The 18,428-nt window shown below is 36.9% G+C and overlaps 1 protein-coding gene across 1 annotated transcript in view; it reads right to left on the bottom strand.

Annotated features, from left to right (window-relative positions):
- CDKL2 (cyclin dependent kinase like 2) overlaps positions 1-18,428 on the bottom strand; it is a 208,853-nt gene that overhangs the window by 70,662 nt on the left and 119,763 nt on the right. Inside the window, exons 7-8 of the mRNA XM_053703308.1 lie at positions 17,149-17,237; positions 6,355-6,484 (exon numbers count right to left, since the gene is read on the bottom strand). Coding sequence (XP_053559283.1) covers positions 6,355-6,484; positions 17,149-17,237 — 219 coding nt within the window. The remainder of the gene's footprint in view (positions 1-6,354; positions 6,485-17,148; positions 17,238-18,428) is intronic.

The raw sequence follows: 18,428 nt of genomic DNA, 5'->3' as shown, positions 1-18,428 counted from the left end.
TGGGGGTGAGTGAGGAATATACGCTACAGTTTGTTGCTAAACACTATTCTGCCTGTCCCAATACCGGCTATTGGTGCATAAGTTACAGGTTGTTTTGCTGCCTTTTTTTCCCTCACACTTAGCCTGTGCAAGGTACAGGAGTGTATAGAAGTATAGGTCAGCAAGGAATAAGTGTATATGGTTTCTGTTAGCTCTGTCTATGGATTAAACTTCAATAAGTCTAAACCTCATAATGAATTGAAAGCCTGGTAAAGATATTGGATTTGTGGATCTTCTTTGCTTAATTATAGCGGAACCAAGCCCCTGCATAGCTATTGCTCATTCACTTTTTTATGTTCATCTCTTTTGATTAGTGTAATAAAAGGTTATCAGGTAATGACCTCATGTGGAGATATACAGACAAAAAGAGGCTGCTTCTTGGGTGGTAACTAGCCATAGAACAAGCTATTATGCTATTGTTCGTTCCCAGGTTGAACGCTTCTATCTTTTTATTTATGCAAGTTATGACACTTCGGGAAGTCTCCCTAAGTGTGATGCGGGAATCCAGACGTGGACCCGTTGCTCAGTGTGCCTAGAGGGATATGGCTGCACCTCACTGACGAGTCCCACAATAGGCCGAAACGTACGTCTGGGGTTTTACTATTTCTCTTGTTCAGAGAGGGATTGCCTGGTATTTCGGGACTGGACTGTGCTGTGAAGTCAGGATCAGACTGATATGCTTCAGGAAAGTTCTTCTCTGTGAAAGGCACATGTTGAGCAAAAAGAGGCTGCTTCTTGGGTGGTAACTAGCCATAGAACAAGCTATTATGCTATTGTTCGTTCCCAGGTTGAGTGCTTCTATCTTTTTATTTATACAGACATAATGTCTGAGATGGACCTTTGAGGCTTAAAGTGAAGGTCAATTTTCATCAATGAGTGCCCGGTTTTTAAAAATACTTTTTAAAACAGGGGCACTTTCATTGATGAAAATTAACATTGCACTGGATTTTAAGAAATACTTACCTTTTTCTCCTGCAAAACCGGATCGCCGATCTCAGCCTCAGTTCCTCTGTAGTGACGTCAGAAATGACAAAAACCGGCTTCCTCCAATCATGGCTTGCACCCCAGAGCGTCCAGCTCGTGATGCCTGGCTGTGATTGGAGGAAGCCAGTTTCGTCATTGCTGTTGTCTACAGCAGGAAGAAGAAGGAGGGAGATCGTCGATCCGGCTTTGCAGAAGTAAAAGGTAAGTATTTCTTAAAATCCAGTGCAATGTTAATTTTCATCAATGAAAGTGCCCCTGATTTTAAAAGTATTTTTAAAAACCGGGCACTCATTGATGAAAATTGACCTTCACTTTAAGTGTATGCAGAGAAAAAAAACAATCTTACAGGGGGAAGTGACTATTCACACTCTGATACAAATTGGTACCTGCTGATACACAAAGCTCAGACATACATCTAAATGGAAAATAGCAGGAGAAAGCTGAAACACATGTTGCATTGTAACTTTGAAATTTATTTTTAAAGTAAAACATGTTTAAATTTCAAGTAAAATATACCTTGGTATAAAAATATAATTGTGGATCTGAGATGAAGCCTGGCAGTAACATATTAGATAAATATTTGCTGAACTTAATAAGTAACTATATAATCAATGTAAATTGTTTATTAAACTTGTTTCAAAATGGATAACATATTTTTATATTTTCAGGCATCTAATAAGTACATATATAATTGGTGCTATAAATAATATCATTTGTTTTATACATTCAGCAAAAAATGTACAGATATGCCATATTTATATTAATATGGGATAATAGTCTAGTATAGATAATTATGTGAAATTACATCTGATTACTGATCTCAAAGTATGTATGTGATATTAAGATGATCACTGAGAAAGTAATTGAGCCCATGATGAAGGTATTATAACCCTTTTAAATCTTTTCATAAGAAAATATGATTTCTAAACACATTTTAAGATATAAGTGGAGTATATTCATGTTTAATCTTGAAATACTAAGGGTAAATAGTATGACATAATCCAATACACATGGAACATGTGGTTTGTTAATACTGTAAGATAAAGTATATTTAATAAATATTTTAAGGTTAGATATTAGACTATTAGCAGTGTTGATCATGAGACTGCATTTTCTGGTTATCTGCTGCCACCAATAGTTCAGAAATGGTATGACAGCCAAACAAATTGACTATTAGAACATATGCAAATCTAAATAAGCCAATCAGGGAGGCGTCTCCCAACTAACCAATCAATGCTCAGATCCAAGGGTGAATCAGGGACAAGCTCTGGAGGGCCTATCAAACTCTTGTGGGAATGATTAAAGAAAAGGAGGAGGGATTCTTTATTTTTGAATAAAGACCCACACTCACAGTAGACAAAGGACACACAGACACAAAGAAGCATAAGTTTTTGGAGAGGAAAATACACAGGCTTTGTGCCAAGTATATTCTCTGCCATTTTGAGACACTTTCTTGAATAAAGGAAGATAACAATTTTGAGGCCTGTACCTTTGCGCATAGTGGATAAATCCTTCTTAGATGACGCACAAGAAGAAACGGAACATTCAAAGGTATCTTGTTGCTACAGTTAAATTGCAGCTAATTTAAAAGAACATATTTGGTGTTTTACGTTATATCCATAGTCCTATGTAGTCTTAGCTAGTCACATTAATGCTAAATAATTTTACTTACTAGATAAAGGTCTTTTGTATTTCACTAAGTCAGGCTTATTATTGCTATATATATATTTTAGAATTTGCCTTATTGTAGCTAAATAAGAGGTTATTTCAGCTCAGATAAATTGGCATATCAATTGGATGTTAAAGTATCTTGGTATATTGTTTATCTAAACACTGTGAAGTTAGCGGTCCATATTCTGGTATTTTATTGTGGTATTTTAATGTGATTCATTAAGAGTAAGGTTCATTTTAAAGGTATATTTTTTTTATGACCTGTGGTATAGAATATTATAACAGAATAAACGTGTATAATTGATTCAAAGCTAGTCTCTACTTAATATATTTCAATGTGTTTATAAATTTAACTAATCTCAAGAATTTAGGAATAAATATTAATTTCAATTGTTCCGTATATACATTTTTATTGGAGGTTATTTTAAAGAATAATATAAATAAATTATATTTATTATAACCCTGTTATATACTGGCAAACATACATATATATATATATATATATATATATATATATATATATATATATATATATATACATATACAGTTGTATGCAAAAGTTTAGGCACCCCTGACAATTTCCATGATTTTCATTTATAAATAATTGGGTGTTTAGATCAGCAATTTCATTTTGATCTATCAAATAACTGAAGAACACAGCAATATTTCAGTAGTGAAATGAGGTTTATTGGATTAAAGGGACAGTCTACACCAGAATTTTTATTGTTTTAAAAGATAGATAATCCCTTTATTACCCATTTCCCAGATTTGCATAACCAACACAGTTATAATAATATACTTTTATCCTCTGTGATTATCTTGTATCTAAGCCTCTGCAAACTGCCCCTTTTTTCAGTTCTTTTGACAGACTTGCAGTCTAGCCAATCAGTGCCTGCTCCCAGATAACTTCTTGTGCACAAGCACAGTGTTATCTATATGAAATATGTGAACTAACACCCTCTAGTGGTGAAAAACTGTTAAAATGCAATCTGAAAGAGGTGGGCTTCAAGGTCTAAGAAATTAGCATATGAACCTCCTAGGTTAAGCTTTCAACTAAGAATACCAAGAGAACAAAGCAAAATTGGTGATAAAAGTAAATTGGAAAATTGTTTAAAATGACATGCTCTATCTGAATCATGAAAGTTTATTTTGGCTTAGACTGTCCCTTTAACAGAAAATGTGCAATATGCATCAAAACGAAATTAAACAGGTGTATAAATTTGGGCACCCTTGTCATTTTGTTGATTTGAATACCTGTAACTACCTAGCACTGATTGGAACACACAATTGGTTTGGTGAGCCCATTAAGCCTTGAACTTCATAGACAGGTGCATCCAATCATGAGAAAAGGTATTTAAGGTGGCCAATTGCAAGTTGTTGTTCTCTTTGACTCTCCTCTGAAGAGTGGCAACATGGGGGCCTCAAAACAACTCTCAAATGACCTGAAAACAAAGATTGTACAACATTATGGGGTTTAGGGGAAGGATACAAAAAGCTATTGAAGAGATTTAAGCTGTCAGTGAGGAAAATATTGAGGAAATGGAAGACCACAGGGACAATTCTTGTTAAGGCCAGAAGTAAAATATCGGAGAGGCAAAGGCAAAGGATAGTGAGAACGGTCAAAAACAGCCCACAGACGACTTCCAAAGACCTACAACATCATCTTGCTGCAGATGGTGTCACTGTGCATCGTTCAACAATTCAGCGTATGGGAGAGTGAGGCAGAAGAAGCCTTTTCTGCACACACGCCACGTCACTTGAGGTATGCAAACGCACATTTGGACAAGCCAGCTTCATTTTGGAAGAAGGTGCTGTGGACTGACGAAACAAAGATAAAGTTATTTGGTCATAACAAAGGGTATTATGCATGGCGGCAAAAGAACACAGCGTTCCAAGACAAACACTTGCTACCCACAGTAAAATTTGGTGGATGTTCCATCATGCTGTGGGGCTGTGTGGCCAGTGCTGGTACTGGGAGTCTTGTTTAAGTTGAGGGTCGCATGGATTCCACTCAATATCAGCAGATACTTGAGAATAATGTTGAGGAATCACAAAGTTAAAGTTATGCCGGAGCTAGATATTTCAACAAGACAACGACCCAAAACACTGCTCAATATCTACTCTGGCATTTATGCAGTGGAACAAGTACAATGTTCTGGAATGGCAATCCCAGTCCCCAGACCTGAATATCATTGAAAATCTGTGGGGTGATTTGAAGCAGGCGGTCCATGCTCGGCAACCATCAAACCTAATTGAACTTGAGATGTTTTGCAAGGAGGAATGGTCCAAAATACTTTCATCCAGAATCCAGACACTCATTACAGGTTATAGGAAGCTAATTTCTGCTAATGGAGGCTCTACTAAATATTATTGAGATATTTCTGTTGGGGTGCCCAAATTTATGCACCTGTTTAATTTCGTTTTGATGCATATTGCACATTTTCTGTTAATCTAATAAACCTCATTTCACTACTGAAATATTACTATGTCCTTCAGTTATTTGATAGATCAAAATGAAATTGCTGATCCAAACATCCAATTATTTATAAATGAAAATCATGGAAATTGTCAGGGGTGTCTAAACTTTTGCATATGACTATATATATATATATATATATATATATATATATATATATATATTTATATATATATATATATATATATATATATATATATATATATATATATACACAGGTAGCCCTTAGTTTACGCCGGGGTTAGGTTCCAGAAGAAATGGTTGTAAATCGAAACCGTTGTAAATTGGAACCCAGTTTATAATGTAAGTCAATGGGAAGTGAGGGAGATAGGTTCCAGGCCCCTCTCAAAATTGTCATAAGTAACACCTAATACATTATTTTTAAAGCTTTCAAATGAAGACTTTAAATGCTAAACAACATTATAAACCTAATAAAATAATCACACAACACAGACTTCACTTGCATTTTTCTGCAAACAGTTCTTTCTATGCATTCCAATCTGGACTGATTTATAGACAGGAAGATCTTGTTCCTTTGAAATCTGCTCGATAGCTCAGGTCTGGTTAAACTGATTAATTTCAGCTTGCTTGCATTTGCTGCAACACAAGCGGACAGCTCCACCTCAATGCTTTTCAATAGCAGTCACATGACTGGAAAAAAGGTTGTTATTCTGAAACGATGTAAATTGAACCGTTGTAAAACGAGGGCCATCTGTGTATATATATATATATATATATATATATATATATATATATATATATATATATATATATACACACATACAGAACATACAGTATAGGTGGCAGATTCAACAGGTAAAAGCAGCTATTTCAAACGACAAAATAAAGGTAAATGACCTAATTGTAAACAATTTAATACACACCATCAGGTAAAATTGATCATTGGGAACACATTAAAGGGGAGACAAATCACAGTACATGCCCATTTAAATACAGGGTTACCATAGGAAATAGAACCTACTGTCTCCAACCTTTCCCTCTCTACTACTACAAGGTAAAATAATTAAGTATTTTTCTTCAAAAACAAAAGTTGTTTTTGTTTAGTAAGAAACAATTCTACCCAATACTAGAAGAAATGTGAATAAAGCCCCCTGTGGAAGTTCTTATTCCAATAATAACCATTTATTTTAAATGTACAATTATTTAGAACATATTTAAGTTACCTGTATTACCAGTGCTTTCTTGTCTCCTGAAAAATCTTCCTTTTCTTTCTTGTAGATTTTGCTTTTCCTTGGATATAATGGGACGTCCTTAGACAGCCTCTGATTCTTTGCACTAATATCCTGGGAAAACCTTGAATACGTTTCAGACACATGCACTAGTTAATGAAATGCTAATTTGTTTTCTAAGATATAAAAACGCAATACATTTTTCTTTCATGGTTCAGAGAGAAAATACCATTTTGAACAATCTTTCCTTTAATTCTATTATCAAATTTTGTTCACTCTCTTGGTATCCTTTATTGAAGGAGCAGCATTGCACTATTGGGAGCTAGCTGAACATATCGGGTGAAACAGTGACAAGAGGAATATATATACAGCCACCAATCAGCAGCTAGTTCTATGCAGCGCATTACTGCTCCCGTGCCTACCTAGGTATGCTTTGCAACAAAGAATACAAAGTGACAAAGCAATTCTGATAAAAGAAGTAAACTGAAAAGTTGTTTAAAATTGTATACTCTTGCTGAATCATAAGTTTAATTTTGACTTTACTGTCCTTTAACCCCTTAAGCCATTGCAACGTGTATATATATATATATATATATATATATATATATATATATGTCATGCGGTACTTTGCCTATCATGTCGCAAAAACATAATTTATGTAAGAACTTACCTGATAAATTCATTTCTTTCATATTAGCAAGAGTCCATGAGCTAGTGACGTATGGGATATACATTCCTACCAGGAGGGGCAAAGTTTCCCAAACCTCAAAATGCCTATAAATACACCCCTCACCACACCCACAATTCAGTTTAACGAATAGCCAAGAAGTGGGGTGATAAAAAAGTGCGAAAGCATATAAAATAAGGAATTGGAATAATTGTGCTTTATACAAAATCATAACCACCACAAAAAAGGGCGGGCCTCATGGGACTCTTGCTAATATGAAAGAAATGAATTTATCAGGTAAGTTCTTACATAAATTATGTTTTCTTTCATGTAATTAGCAAGAGTCCATGAGCTAGTGACGTATGGGATAATGACTACCCAAGATGTGGATCTTTCCACACAAGAGTCACTAGAGAGGGAGGGACAAAATAAAGACAGCCAATTCCTGCTGAAAATAATCCACACCCAAAATAAAGTTTAATGAAAAACATAAGCAGAAGATTCAAACTGAAACCGCTGCCTGAAGTACTTTTCTACCAAAAACTGCTTCAGAAGAAGAAAATACATCAAAATGGTAGAATTTAGTAAAAGTATGCAAAGAGGACCAAGTTGCTGCTTTGCAAATCTGATCAACCGAAGCTTCATTCCTAAACGCCCAGGAAGTAGAAACTGACCTAGTAGAATGAGCTGTAATTCTCTGAGGCGGAGTTTTACCCGACTCAACATAGGCAAGATGAATTAAAGATTTCAACCAAGATGCCAAAGAAATGGCAGAAGCTTTCTGGCCTTTTCTAGAACCGGAAAAGATAACAAATAGACTAGAAGTCTTTCGGAAAGATTTAGTAGCTTCAACATAATATTTCAAAGCTCTAACAACATTCAAAGAATGCAACGATTTCTCCTTAGAATTCTTAGGATTAGGACATAATGAAGGAACCACAATTTCTCTACTAATGTTGTTGGAATTCACAACTTTAGGTAAAAATTCAAAAGAAGTTCGCAACACCGCCTTATCCTGATGAAAAAATCAGAAAAGGAGACTCACAAGAAAGAGCAGATAATTCAGAAACTCTTCTGGCAGAAGAGATGGCCAAAAGGAACAAAACTTTCCAAGAAAGTAATTTAATGTCCAATGAATGCATAGGTTCAAACGGAGGAGCTTGAAGAGCTCCCAGAACCAAATTCAAACTCCAAGGAGGAGAAATTGACTTAATGACAGGTTTTATACGAACCAAAGCTTGTACAAAACAATGAATATCAGGAAGAATAGCAATCTTTCTGTGAAAAAGAACAGAAAGAGCAGAGATTTGTCCTTTCAAGGAACTTGCGGACAAACCCTTATCTAAACCATCCTGAAGAAACTGTAAAATTCTCGGTATTCTAAAAGAATGCCAAGAAAAATGATGAGAAAGACACCAAGAAATATAAGTCTTCCAGACTCTATAATATATCTCTCTAGATACAGATTTACGAGCCTGTAACATAGTATTTATCACAGAGTCAGAGAAACCTCTTTGACCAAGAATCAAGCGTTCAATTTCCATACCTTTAAATTTAAGGATTTCAGATCCTGATGGAAAAAAGGACCTTGTGACAGAAGGTCTGGTCTTAACGGAAGGGTCCACGGTTGGCAAGAGGCCATCCGGACAAGATCCGCATACCAAAACCTGTGAGGCCATGCCGGAGCTACCAGCAGAACAAACGAGCATTCCTTCAGAATCTTGGAGATTACTCTTGGAAGAAGAACTAGAGGCGGAAAGATATAGGCAGGATGATACTTCCAAGGAAGTGATAATGCATCCACTGCCTCCGCCTGAGGATCCCGGGATCTGGACAGATACCTGGGAAGTTTCTTGTTTAGATGGGACGCCATCAGATCTATTTCTGGAAGTTCCCACATTTGAACAATCTGAAGAAATACCTCTGGGTGAAGAGACCATTCGCCCGGATGCAACGTTTGGCGACTGAGATAATCCGCTTCCCAATTGTCTATACCTGGGATATGAACCGCAGAGATTAGACAGGAGCTGGATTCCGCCCAAACCAAAATTCGAGATACTTCTTTCATAGCCAGAGGACTGTGAGTCCCTCCTTGATGATTGATGTATGCCACAGTTGTGACATTGTCTGTCTGAAAACAAATGAACGATTCTCTCTTCAGAAGAGGCCAAAACTGAAGAGCTCTGAAAATTGCACGGAGTTCCAAAATATTGATCGGTAGTCTCACCTCCTGAGATTCCCAAACTCCTTGTGCCATCAGAGATCCCCACACAGCTCCCCAACCTGTGAGACTTGCATCTGTTGAAATTACAGTCCAGGTCGGAAGCACAAAAGAAGCCCCCTGAATTAAACGATGGTGATCTGTCCACCATGTTAGAGAGTGTCGAACAATCGGTTTTAAAGATATTAATTGAGATATCTTTGTGTAATCCTTGCACCATTGATTCAGCATACAGAGCTGAAGAGGTCGCATGTGAAAACGAGCAAAGGGGATCGCGTCCGATGCAGCAGTCATAAGACCTAGAATTTCCATGCATAAGGCTACCGAAGGGAATGATTGTGACTGAAGGTTTCGACAAGCTGCAATCAATTTTAGACGTCTCTTGTCTGTTAAAGACAGAGTCATGGACACTGAATCCATCTGGAAACCCAGAAAGGTTACCCTTGTCTGAGGAATCAATGAACTTTTTGGTAAATTGATCCTCCAACCATGATCTTGAAGAAACAACACAAGTCGATTCGTATGAGATTCTGCTAAATGTAAAGACTGAGCAAGTACCAAGATATCGTCCAAATAAGGAAATACCACAATACCCTGTTCTCTGATTACAGACAGAAGGGCACCGAGAACCTTTGTAAAAATTCTTGGAGCTGTAGCTAGGCCAAACGGCAGAGCCACAAACTGGTAATGCTTGTCCAGAAAAGAGAATCTCAGGAACTGATAATGATCTGGATGAATCGGAATATGCAGATATGCATCCTGTAAATCTATTGTGGACATATAATTCCCTTGCTGAACAAAAGGCAAGATAGTCCTTACAGTTACCATCTTGAACGTTGGTATCCTTACATAACGATTCAATATTTTTAGATCCAGAACTGGTCTGAAGGAATTCTCCTTCTTTGGTACAATGAAGAGATTTGAATAAAACCCCATCCCCTGTTCCGGAACTGGAACTGGCATAATTACTCCAGTCAACTCTAGATCTGAAACACAATTCAGAAATGCTTGAGCTTTTACTGGATTTACTGGGACGTGGGAAAGAAAAAATCTCTTTGCAGGAGGTCTCATCTTGAAACCAATTCTGTACCCTTCTGAAACAATGTTCTGAATCCAAAGATTGTGAACAGAATTGATCCAAATTTCCTTGAAAAAACGTAACCTGCCCCCTACCAGCTGAGCTGGAATGAGGGCCGTACCTTCATGTGGACTTAGAAGCAGGCTTTGCCTTTCTAGCTGGCTTGGATTTATTCCAGACTGGAGATGGTTTCCAAACTGAAACTGCTCCTGAGGATGAAGGATCAGGCTTTTGTTCTTTGTTGAAACGAAAGGAACGAAAACGATTATTAGCCCTGTTTTTACCTTTAGATTTTTTATCCTGTGGTAAAAAAGTTCCTTTCCCACCAGTAACAGTTGAAATAATAGAATCCAACTGAGAACCAAATAATTTGTTACCCTGGAAAGAAATAGAAAGTAGAGTTGATTTAGAAGCCATATCAGCATTCCAAGTTTTAAGCCATAAAGCTCTTCTAGCTAAAATAGCTAGAGACATAAACCTGACATCAACTCTGATAATATCAAAAATGGCATCACAGATAAAATTATTAGCATGCTGAAGAAGAATAATAATATCATGAGAATCATGATGTGTTACTTGTTGCGCTAAAGTTTCCAACCAAAAAGTTGAAGCTGCAGCAACATCAGCCAAAGATATAGCAGGTCTAAGAAGATTACCTGAACACAGATAAGCTTTTCTTAGAAAGGATTCAATTTTCCTATCTAAAGGATCCTTAAACGAAGTACCATCTGACGTAGGAATAGTAGTACGTTTAGCAAGGGTAGAAATAGCCCCATCAACTTTAGGGATTTTGTCCCAAAATTCTAATCTGTCAGACGGCACAGGATATAATTGCTTAAAACGTTTAGAAGGAGTAAATGAATTACCCAATTTATCCCATTCTTTGGAAATTACTGCAGAAATAGCATTAGGAACAGGAAAAACTTCTGGAATAACCACAGGAGCTTTAAATACCTTATCCAAACGTTTAGAATTAGTATCAAGAGGACCAGAATCCTCTATTTCTAAAGCAATTAGTACTTCTTTAAGTAAAGAACAAATAAATTCCATTTTAAATAAATATGAAGATTTATCAGCATCAACCTCTGAGACAGAATCCTCTGAACCAGAAGAGTCATCAGAATCAGAATGATGATGTTCATTTAAAAATTCATCTGTAGGGAGAGAAGTTTTAAAAGATTTTTTACGTTTACTAGAAGGAGAAATAACAGACATAGCCTTCTTTATGGATTCAGAAACAAAATCTCTTATGTTATCAGGAACATTCTGCACCTTAGATGTTGAAGGAACTGCAACAGGCAATGGTACTTTACTAAAGGAAATATTATCTGCATTAACAAGTTTGTCATGACAATCAATACAAACAACAGCCGGAGGAATAGCTACCAAAAGTTTACAGCAGATACACTTAGCTTTGGTAGATCCAGCACTAGACAGCGATTTTCCTGTAGTATCTTCTGACTCAGATGCAACGTGAGACATCATGCAATATGTAAGAGAAAAAACAACATATAAAGCAAAATTGATCAAATTCCTTAAATGACAGTTTCAGGAATGGGAAAGAATGCCAAAGAACAAGCTTCTAGCAACCAGAAGCAATAAAAAATGAGACTTAAATAATGTGGAGACAAAAGCGACGCCCATATTTTTTAGCGCCAAATCATACGCCCACATTATTTGGCGCCTAAATGCTTTTGGCGCCAAAAATGACGCCACATCCGGAACGCCGACATCTTTGGCGCAAAATAACGTCAAAAAAATGACGCAACTTCCGGCGACACGTATGACGCCGGAACGGAAAAGAATTTTTGCGCCAAAAAAGTCCGCGCCAAGAATGACGCAATAAAATGAAGCATTTTCAGCCCCCGCGAGCCTAACAGCCCACAGGGAAAAAAGAGTCAAATTTTTGAAGGTAAGAAAAAAATGATTAATTCAAATGCATTATCCCAAATATGAAACTGACTGTCTGAAAAATAAGGAAAGTTGAACATTCTGAGTCAAGGCAAATAAATGTTTGAATACATATATTTAGAACTTTATAAACAAAGTGCCCAACCATAGCTTAGAGTGTCACAGAAAATAAGATTTACTTACCCCAGGACACTCATCTACATGTTTGTAGAAAGCCAAACCAGTACTGAAACGAGAATCAGCAGAGGTAATGGTATATATAAGAGTATATCGTCGATCTGAAAAGGGAGGTAAGAGATGAATCTCTACGACCGATAACAGAGAACCTATGAAATAGACCCCGTAGAAGGAGATCACTGCATTCAAATAGGCAATACTCTCTTCACATCCCTCTGACATTCACTGCACGCTGAGAGGAAAACCGGGCTCCAACTTGCTGCGGAGCGCATATCAACGTAGAATCTAGCACAAACTTACTTCACCACCTCCATCGGAGGCAAAGTTTGTAAAACTGAATTGTGGGTGTGGTGAGGGGTGTATTTATAGGCATTTTGAGGTTTGGGAAACTTTGCCCCTCCTGGTAGGAATGTATATCCCATACGTCACTAGCTCATGGACTCTTGCTAATTACATGAAAGAAACGTGTATATATAGGGATCAGGGGGTGGGAGGTGTCAGGTGGGAGGGTAATCAGTATTCAGACACTATAGGGCCGATTTATCAAGGGCCGAATGCCTGATGCCCCTGTTTTCATGCAAGCCTTCAGTCTCGCGGGAAACAGCAGTTATGAAGCAACTCCTTAACTGGTCCTCTGCCTCTGAGGCTGCAGACATCAAGCCTCCTGATCCAATACGATTGGTTTGATTGACAACCTCTGCTAGCGGCCGATTGGTCGCAAATCTGCAGGGGGCGGCATTGCACAAGCAGTTCACCAGAAATGCTTGTGCAATGTTAAATGCCAACAGCGTATCCCTTTTAAATGGGCATAACACATGTTGCAAGTACTAACCTTTGTTTTTGCCTTTCAGCAGATAAACATTATCAAGTGTGAACATTTTAAAAACAGGTTAATACCTTGTTTTCTGCAATTGTTTTTTAATGGCGGAAGGAGCCAACCCAGACTTGTTACTGTAGTAAACAAGGTTTGCGCTGTCATTTTGTGAGCAAAACTTATCTTCTCCTACCCTTGAAGCTTGCAGTGTGCTTTTCCAAATCTCATAATTGGAAAAAACACATTCTTCAGAGTTAAAGGGACAGTCAACTAAAATTTTGTAATTATTTAAAAAGATAGATAATCCTTTTATTACCCATTCCCCAGTTTTGCACAGAAAACATGGTTATATTAATACACTTTTTACCTCTGTGATTACCTTGTATCTAAGCATCTTGTGACTGCCCCCTGATCACATGACTATCTATTGAATTGCATTTAAGCCAATTAGTGCTGTGTTGTTAGAATCCACGGGCGTCAGCACAATTATCTATAAGGCTCACATGAACTAGCTTCCCCTGATGTGAAAACCTAATACAAAGCATGTGATCATGGGGCTGTCTTAGTGTCTTAGGGACTTAGAAACAGACAGAAATTTGGAGGTTTAAAGGTTATAAAGTATATTAATATAACAATGTTGGTTGTGCAAAGCTGGGGAATGGGTAGAAAAGGCGTTATCTATCTTTTAAACAATAACAATTTTTGAGTTGACTGTCATTTTAAGAAGAGGAAAAGGGGAAAATTAAATTATGAAAGCATATTGCAAAGTTGTTTTAAATACACATGAATAAAAACGTCTATCATTCATATGAAAAAAACATTACCTTAATATGTTAAAAAATAAAATTTTACATTGAAAGGTTAAAGGGATAGTAAACCCAAAAACTTTTTAAATCTTTATTAAAACTTCATTATTTATGTGACATATTTCAAATAAGTACCTGTTAATTTTTTTCACTCGTTTTCTAATTATTCTTCATCTAAGATCTTTAATAGTAACGCATGCGCATTTTGGCCCCTCAGTCCTAGCATGACCGTCACTATTCTGGCACAGGAAGCAGGGCGGACTTCATGATACTTAGTGACATCAACGTTGGTGGGAGTGGCGCACCAGAGCGCTGAAGATTCACGGAACACAAGCAGATTGGGGAATCATCTGTGTTATTTTACTAGAGGTAAGTATAATAAGTACCCCTAGGCTAACGAGCAAGTTGATTTGATCTTAGTAAAAGGACGTTACCCCTAGACTATCATTTTTTTAACCCCTAGAAAAACGAGCATGTTTTTTTCTTATAAGGCAGTGACTTATAAGAGTGACTAACCAGCAATTATTTTTAACCCCTAGACTAACGAGCAATTATTTTTAACCCCTAGACTAACGAGCAAGTTGTTTTGTTCTTACAACACTCAGATTAATCGCAGGAGCTGCAAAGATTAAAAGCAATAGCAAATTCAGATGTTAATAATTAACTTTAGTCGCATCAGAATTTGCTATTGCTTTTAATCTTTGCAGCTCTTGCGATTAATCTGAGTGTTGTAAGAACAAAACAACTTGCTCGTTAGTCTAGGGGTTAAAAATAATTGCTCGTTAGTCTAGGGGTTAAAAATATTTGCTGGTTAGTCACTCTTATAAGTCACTGCCTTATAAGAAAAAAACATGCTCGTTTTTCTAGGGGTTAAAAAAATGATAGTCTAAGGGTAACGTCCTTTTACTAAGATCAAATCAACTTGCTCGTTAGCCTAGGGGTACTTATTATACTTACCTCTAGTAAAATAACACAGATGATTCCCCAATGTGCTTGTGTTCCGTGAATCTTCAGCGCTCTGGTGCGCCACTCCCACCAACGTTGATGTCACTATCATGAAGTCCGCCCTGCTTCCTGTGCCAGAATAGTGACGGTCATGCTAGGACTGAGGGGCCAAAATGCGCATGCGTTACTATTAAACTAATTATATGCGCATGTGGACCGCCATGATGTTTCTACCTAGGTAGAACATCATTATAGGGTCCACATAATGTGATAAAAATGGGCTTGGCAATATAAAGATATTTGATTTAGAATAACTAGAAAACGAGTGAAAAAATTTAACAGGTACTTATTTGAAATATGTCACATACATAATGAAGTTTTAATAAAGATTTAAAAAGTTTTTGGGTTTACTATCCCTTTAAAGCAATCGTAAAGTTAGTTTTCCTTATTGATATATATGTAAATCGGTTTGCATAAATATTTATATGTGTACCTTTCAATTAAAATTTATTCAGACCTGAAATGGTCAAATTCGTTCAGCTATAGGTTTCCTTAACCCGCTCCACCACTGCAGGCCCACTTGGAAGTACACAATTTTTCTAGCGGTGCCGTTACATCTAGTCAAAACATGACAAAAGGCATAGCTTTATGCTCGCTGCATGGCTTGCAAGAAGATTGGTTTAATGGTGAAAACAACACTACTAGTAAAATTGTGTACTTCTAATCAGTAAGGAAACTTACACCTGAACAAATTTAACCATTTCAGGTCTGAATAAATTTTAATTGAAAGGTACACATATACATATTTATGCACACTGATTAAATATATATTGTTAAAGGGACACTGAACCCAAAATTTTTCTTTTGTGATTCAGATAGAGCATGAATTTTTAAGCAACTTTCTAATTTACTCCTATTATCAAATTTTCTTTATTATCTTGGTATCTTTATTTGAAATGCAATAATCTAAGTTTAGATGCCGGCCCATTTTGGTGAACAACCTGGGTTGTCCTTGCTGATTGGTGGAAAAAATCCATCCACCAATCAAAAAGTGTTGTCCAGAGTTCTTAACCCAAAAAAGCTTAGATGGCTTTTATTTCAAATAAAGATAGCAAGAGAACGAAGAAAAATCGATAATAGGAGTAAATTAGAAAGTTGCTTAAAATTGCATGCTCTAACTGAATCACAAAAGAAAAAAAATTGGGTTCAGTGTCCCTTTAAGGAACACTAAGTTTACCCCCTTCATGCCAGGTGCATAGGTTTCACATCTGAACATTTGCTTGAAAAACAGAATACGCAACAGTTGATGAAATCTCATGATTTCAAGGCTAGGATCAAATCATGTGGGACTGCCTGTGCTGCTAGGCATGCCCCCAGTCTGATTTTAATTCCAGGAAAGAAGTAGGCTGCTGGATGCCATATAAGGTAGGGTGTTTCATGCCGTCCTAATGGCGTTAAAGACCAGTGCTGTTAGGACGCCATGGAATGCCCTAATGGAGTGAAGTGGTTACGTTTTGATTTTGGAACTAACAGGAAGTGCCTGTTTGTACACAGCTGGTCTTCTTTACATAGAAGACTCCCACAGCTTTATAGATAGAAATTGATAAGCTACTTACAAATATAAACATAAAAAACATGTTTATTATTCAGCAAAAAAAATAACCTGCACTGAATTAGTTAGGCTGTAAAAACTTAAAGGGACACTGAACCCAAATTTTTTCTTTCATGATTCAGATAGAGCATGCCATTTTAAGCCACTTTCTAATTTATTCCTATTATCAATTTTTCTTCGTTCTCTTGCTATCTTTATTTTAAAAAGAAGACATCTAAGCTTTTTTTTTTTATTCAGAACTCTGGACAGCACTTTTTTATTGGTGGATGAGTTTATCCACCAATCAGCAAGAACAACCCAGGTTGATAACCAAAAATGGGCTGGCATCTAAACTTACTTTCTTGCATTTCAAATAAAGATACCAAGAGAATGAAGAAAATTTGATAATAGGAGTAAATTAGAAAGTTGCTTAAAATGTCATGCTCTATCTGAATCACAATAGAAAACATTTGTGTACAGTGTCCCTTTAATCAAAAGTTATTTGTTTCAAATTTTATTTTGTTTAGAATTCTGGTAATGAGGACAAGTATAATATAAAACGTTAAGCTACTACCCACTTTTCAGAGAAGCCATCTTTTATAAAAAGGTCATGTTGCAGAAGGTCCATGCAGGACGGCCTCTTGTCAGGATCAATTTCTAAACAGTTCTGCAAAATAAAATGAAAATAATTATTTCTTTTTTACAAATATGCTCAACTAAAAACACTGTGAAGTTAAACATTGTATAAACCCTGCAGATTTTTATTATAATGTGTCATCTAGTATAAATATTATTAAATAAGCGCACTTTCATGCTGCCAATGTGTGCACATTTTTGGTGCATATATTCATATTATTAATATATTTTACCTTATATTACAGTTGCAAAGAACTTCAATACAAGCCTATAACCTTGGGCTTCATCAGTCTTATAATTGGATATGATAAGCTTATTAAAGGGATAGTAAAGGCAAAATTAAACTTTCATTAATTAAGGCAGAGTATTCAGTTTTAAGCTACTTTCCAATTTACTTCTTTTATCAAATGTGCTTCTTACTCTTGGTATCCTTTGTTAAAAACATATCTAGGAAGGCTCAGGAGGAGCAATGCACTACTGGTAACTAGCTGCTGATTCGTGACTGCCAGACCCAGGTTGCCGGTTGCCATAGCCCTGCCCGACCCTGCACAGGCAGCACATCAAAAACAGAAGCGGCCATTCTTAGGCAGCCGGGCTGGCCCTCACCCTACCTATCCCTCTGCTGGATGAGCCTCGATCCCTCAAGGTAGGATCTGCAGCTCTTACCTGGGGGCCAGGCCAGCCCCAGCAGAGAGTATGTCTTTCTGGAGGCTGCAGAGGTTGGGCAGTGGGTGGCCTTTTTTTGCTTCTGGGTATATGCGCACCCCTCTGTAGTCACCCAAGTTACTTGTCTTTCACCAGCGAGTCCGACCTTCTTCACAGAACCACTGCACTTCTCCATTATATTATACATCTATCACCATAGTCCATATGTGTATATGATCTACCACTAGCTTGGTGTCTGTGTGGATAGATAGATAGATCCAACAAAGAAGGCTAAATCACTCTCTGGGTTTAAATCATTTAACATTTTTATTTAATGACATTTAGGGGTAGTGCACCCCTTCCTTTATATATATATATATATATATATATATACAAAAGGCAGGTAGGTGAAGTGCACTCTCACTGACAAATGGGCATCTTTAAGGGTGCTGGTGAAAATCAAATATAAAAAACAAAAGGACCACACTCACTGGTTTTTGCAGCAGGAAAACAATGGTTTTAGTCCAAAGGTGACGTTTTGGACTGCCTAACCCCTTCCTCAGACCAAACCAAAACA

This window comes from Bombina bombina, chromosome 2, assembly GCF_027579735.1.
Source record: "Bombina bombina isolate aBomBom1 chromosome 2, aBomBom1.pri, whole genome shotgun sequence".
Taxonomy (NCBI): Eukaryota; Metazoa; Chordata; class Amphibia; order Anura; family Bombinatoridae; genus Bombina; species Bombina bombina.
Note: the sequence above shows the minus strand (reverse complement) of the source record. Positions and strands in the feature narration are given on the sequence as shown.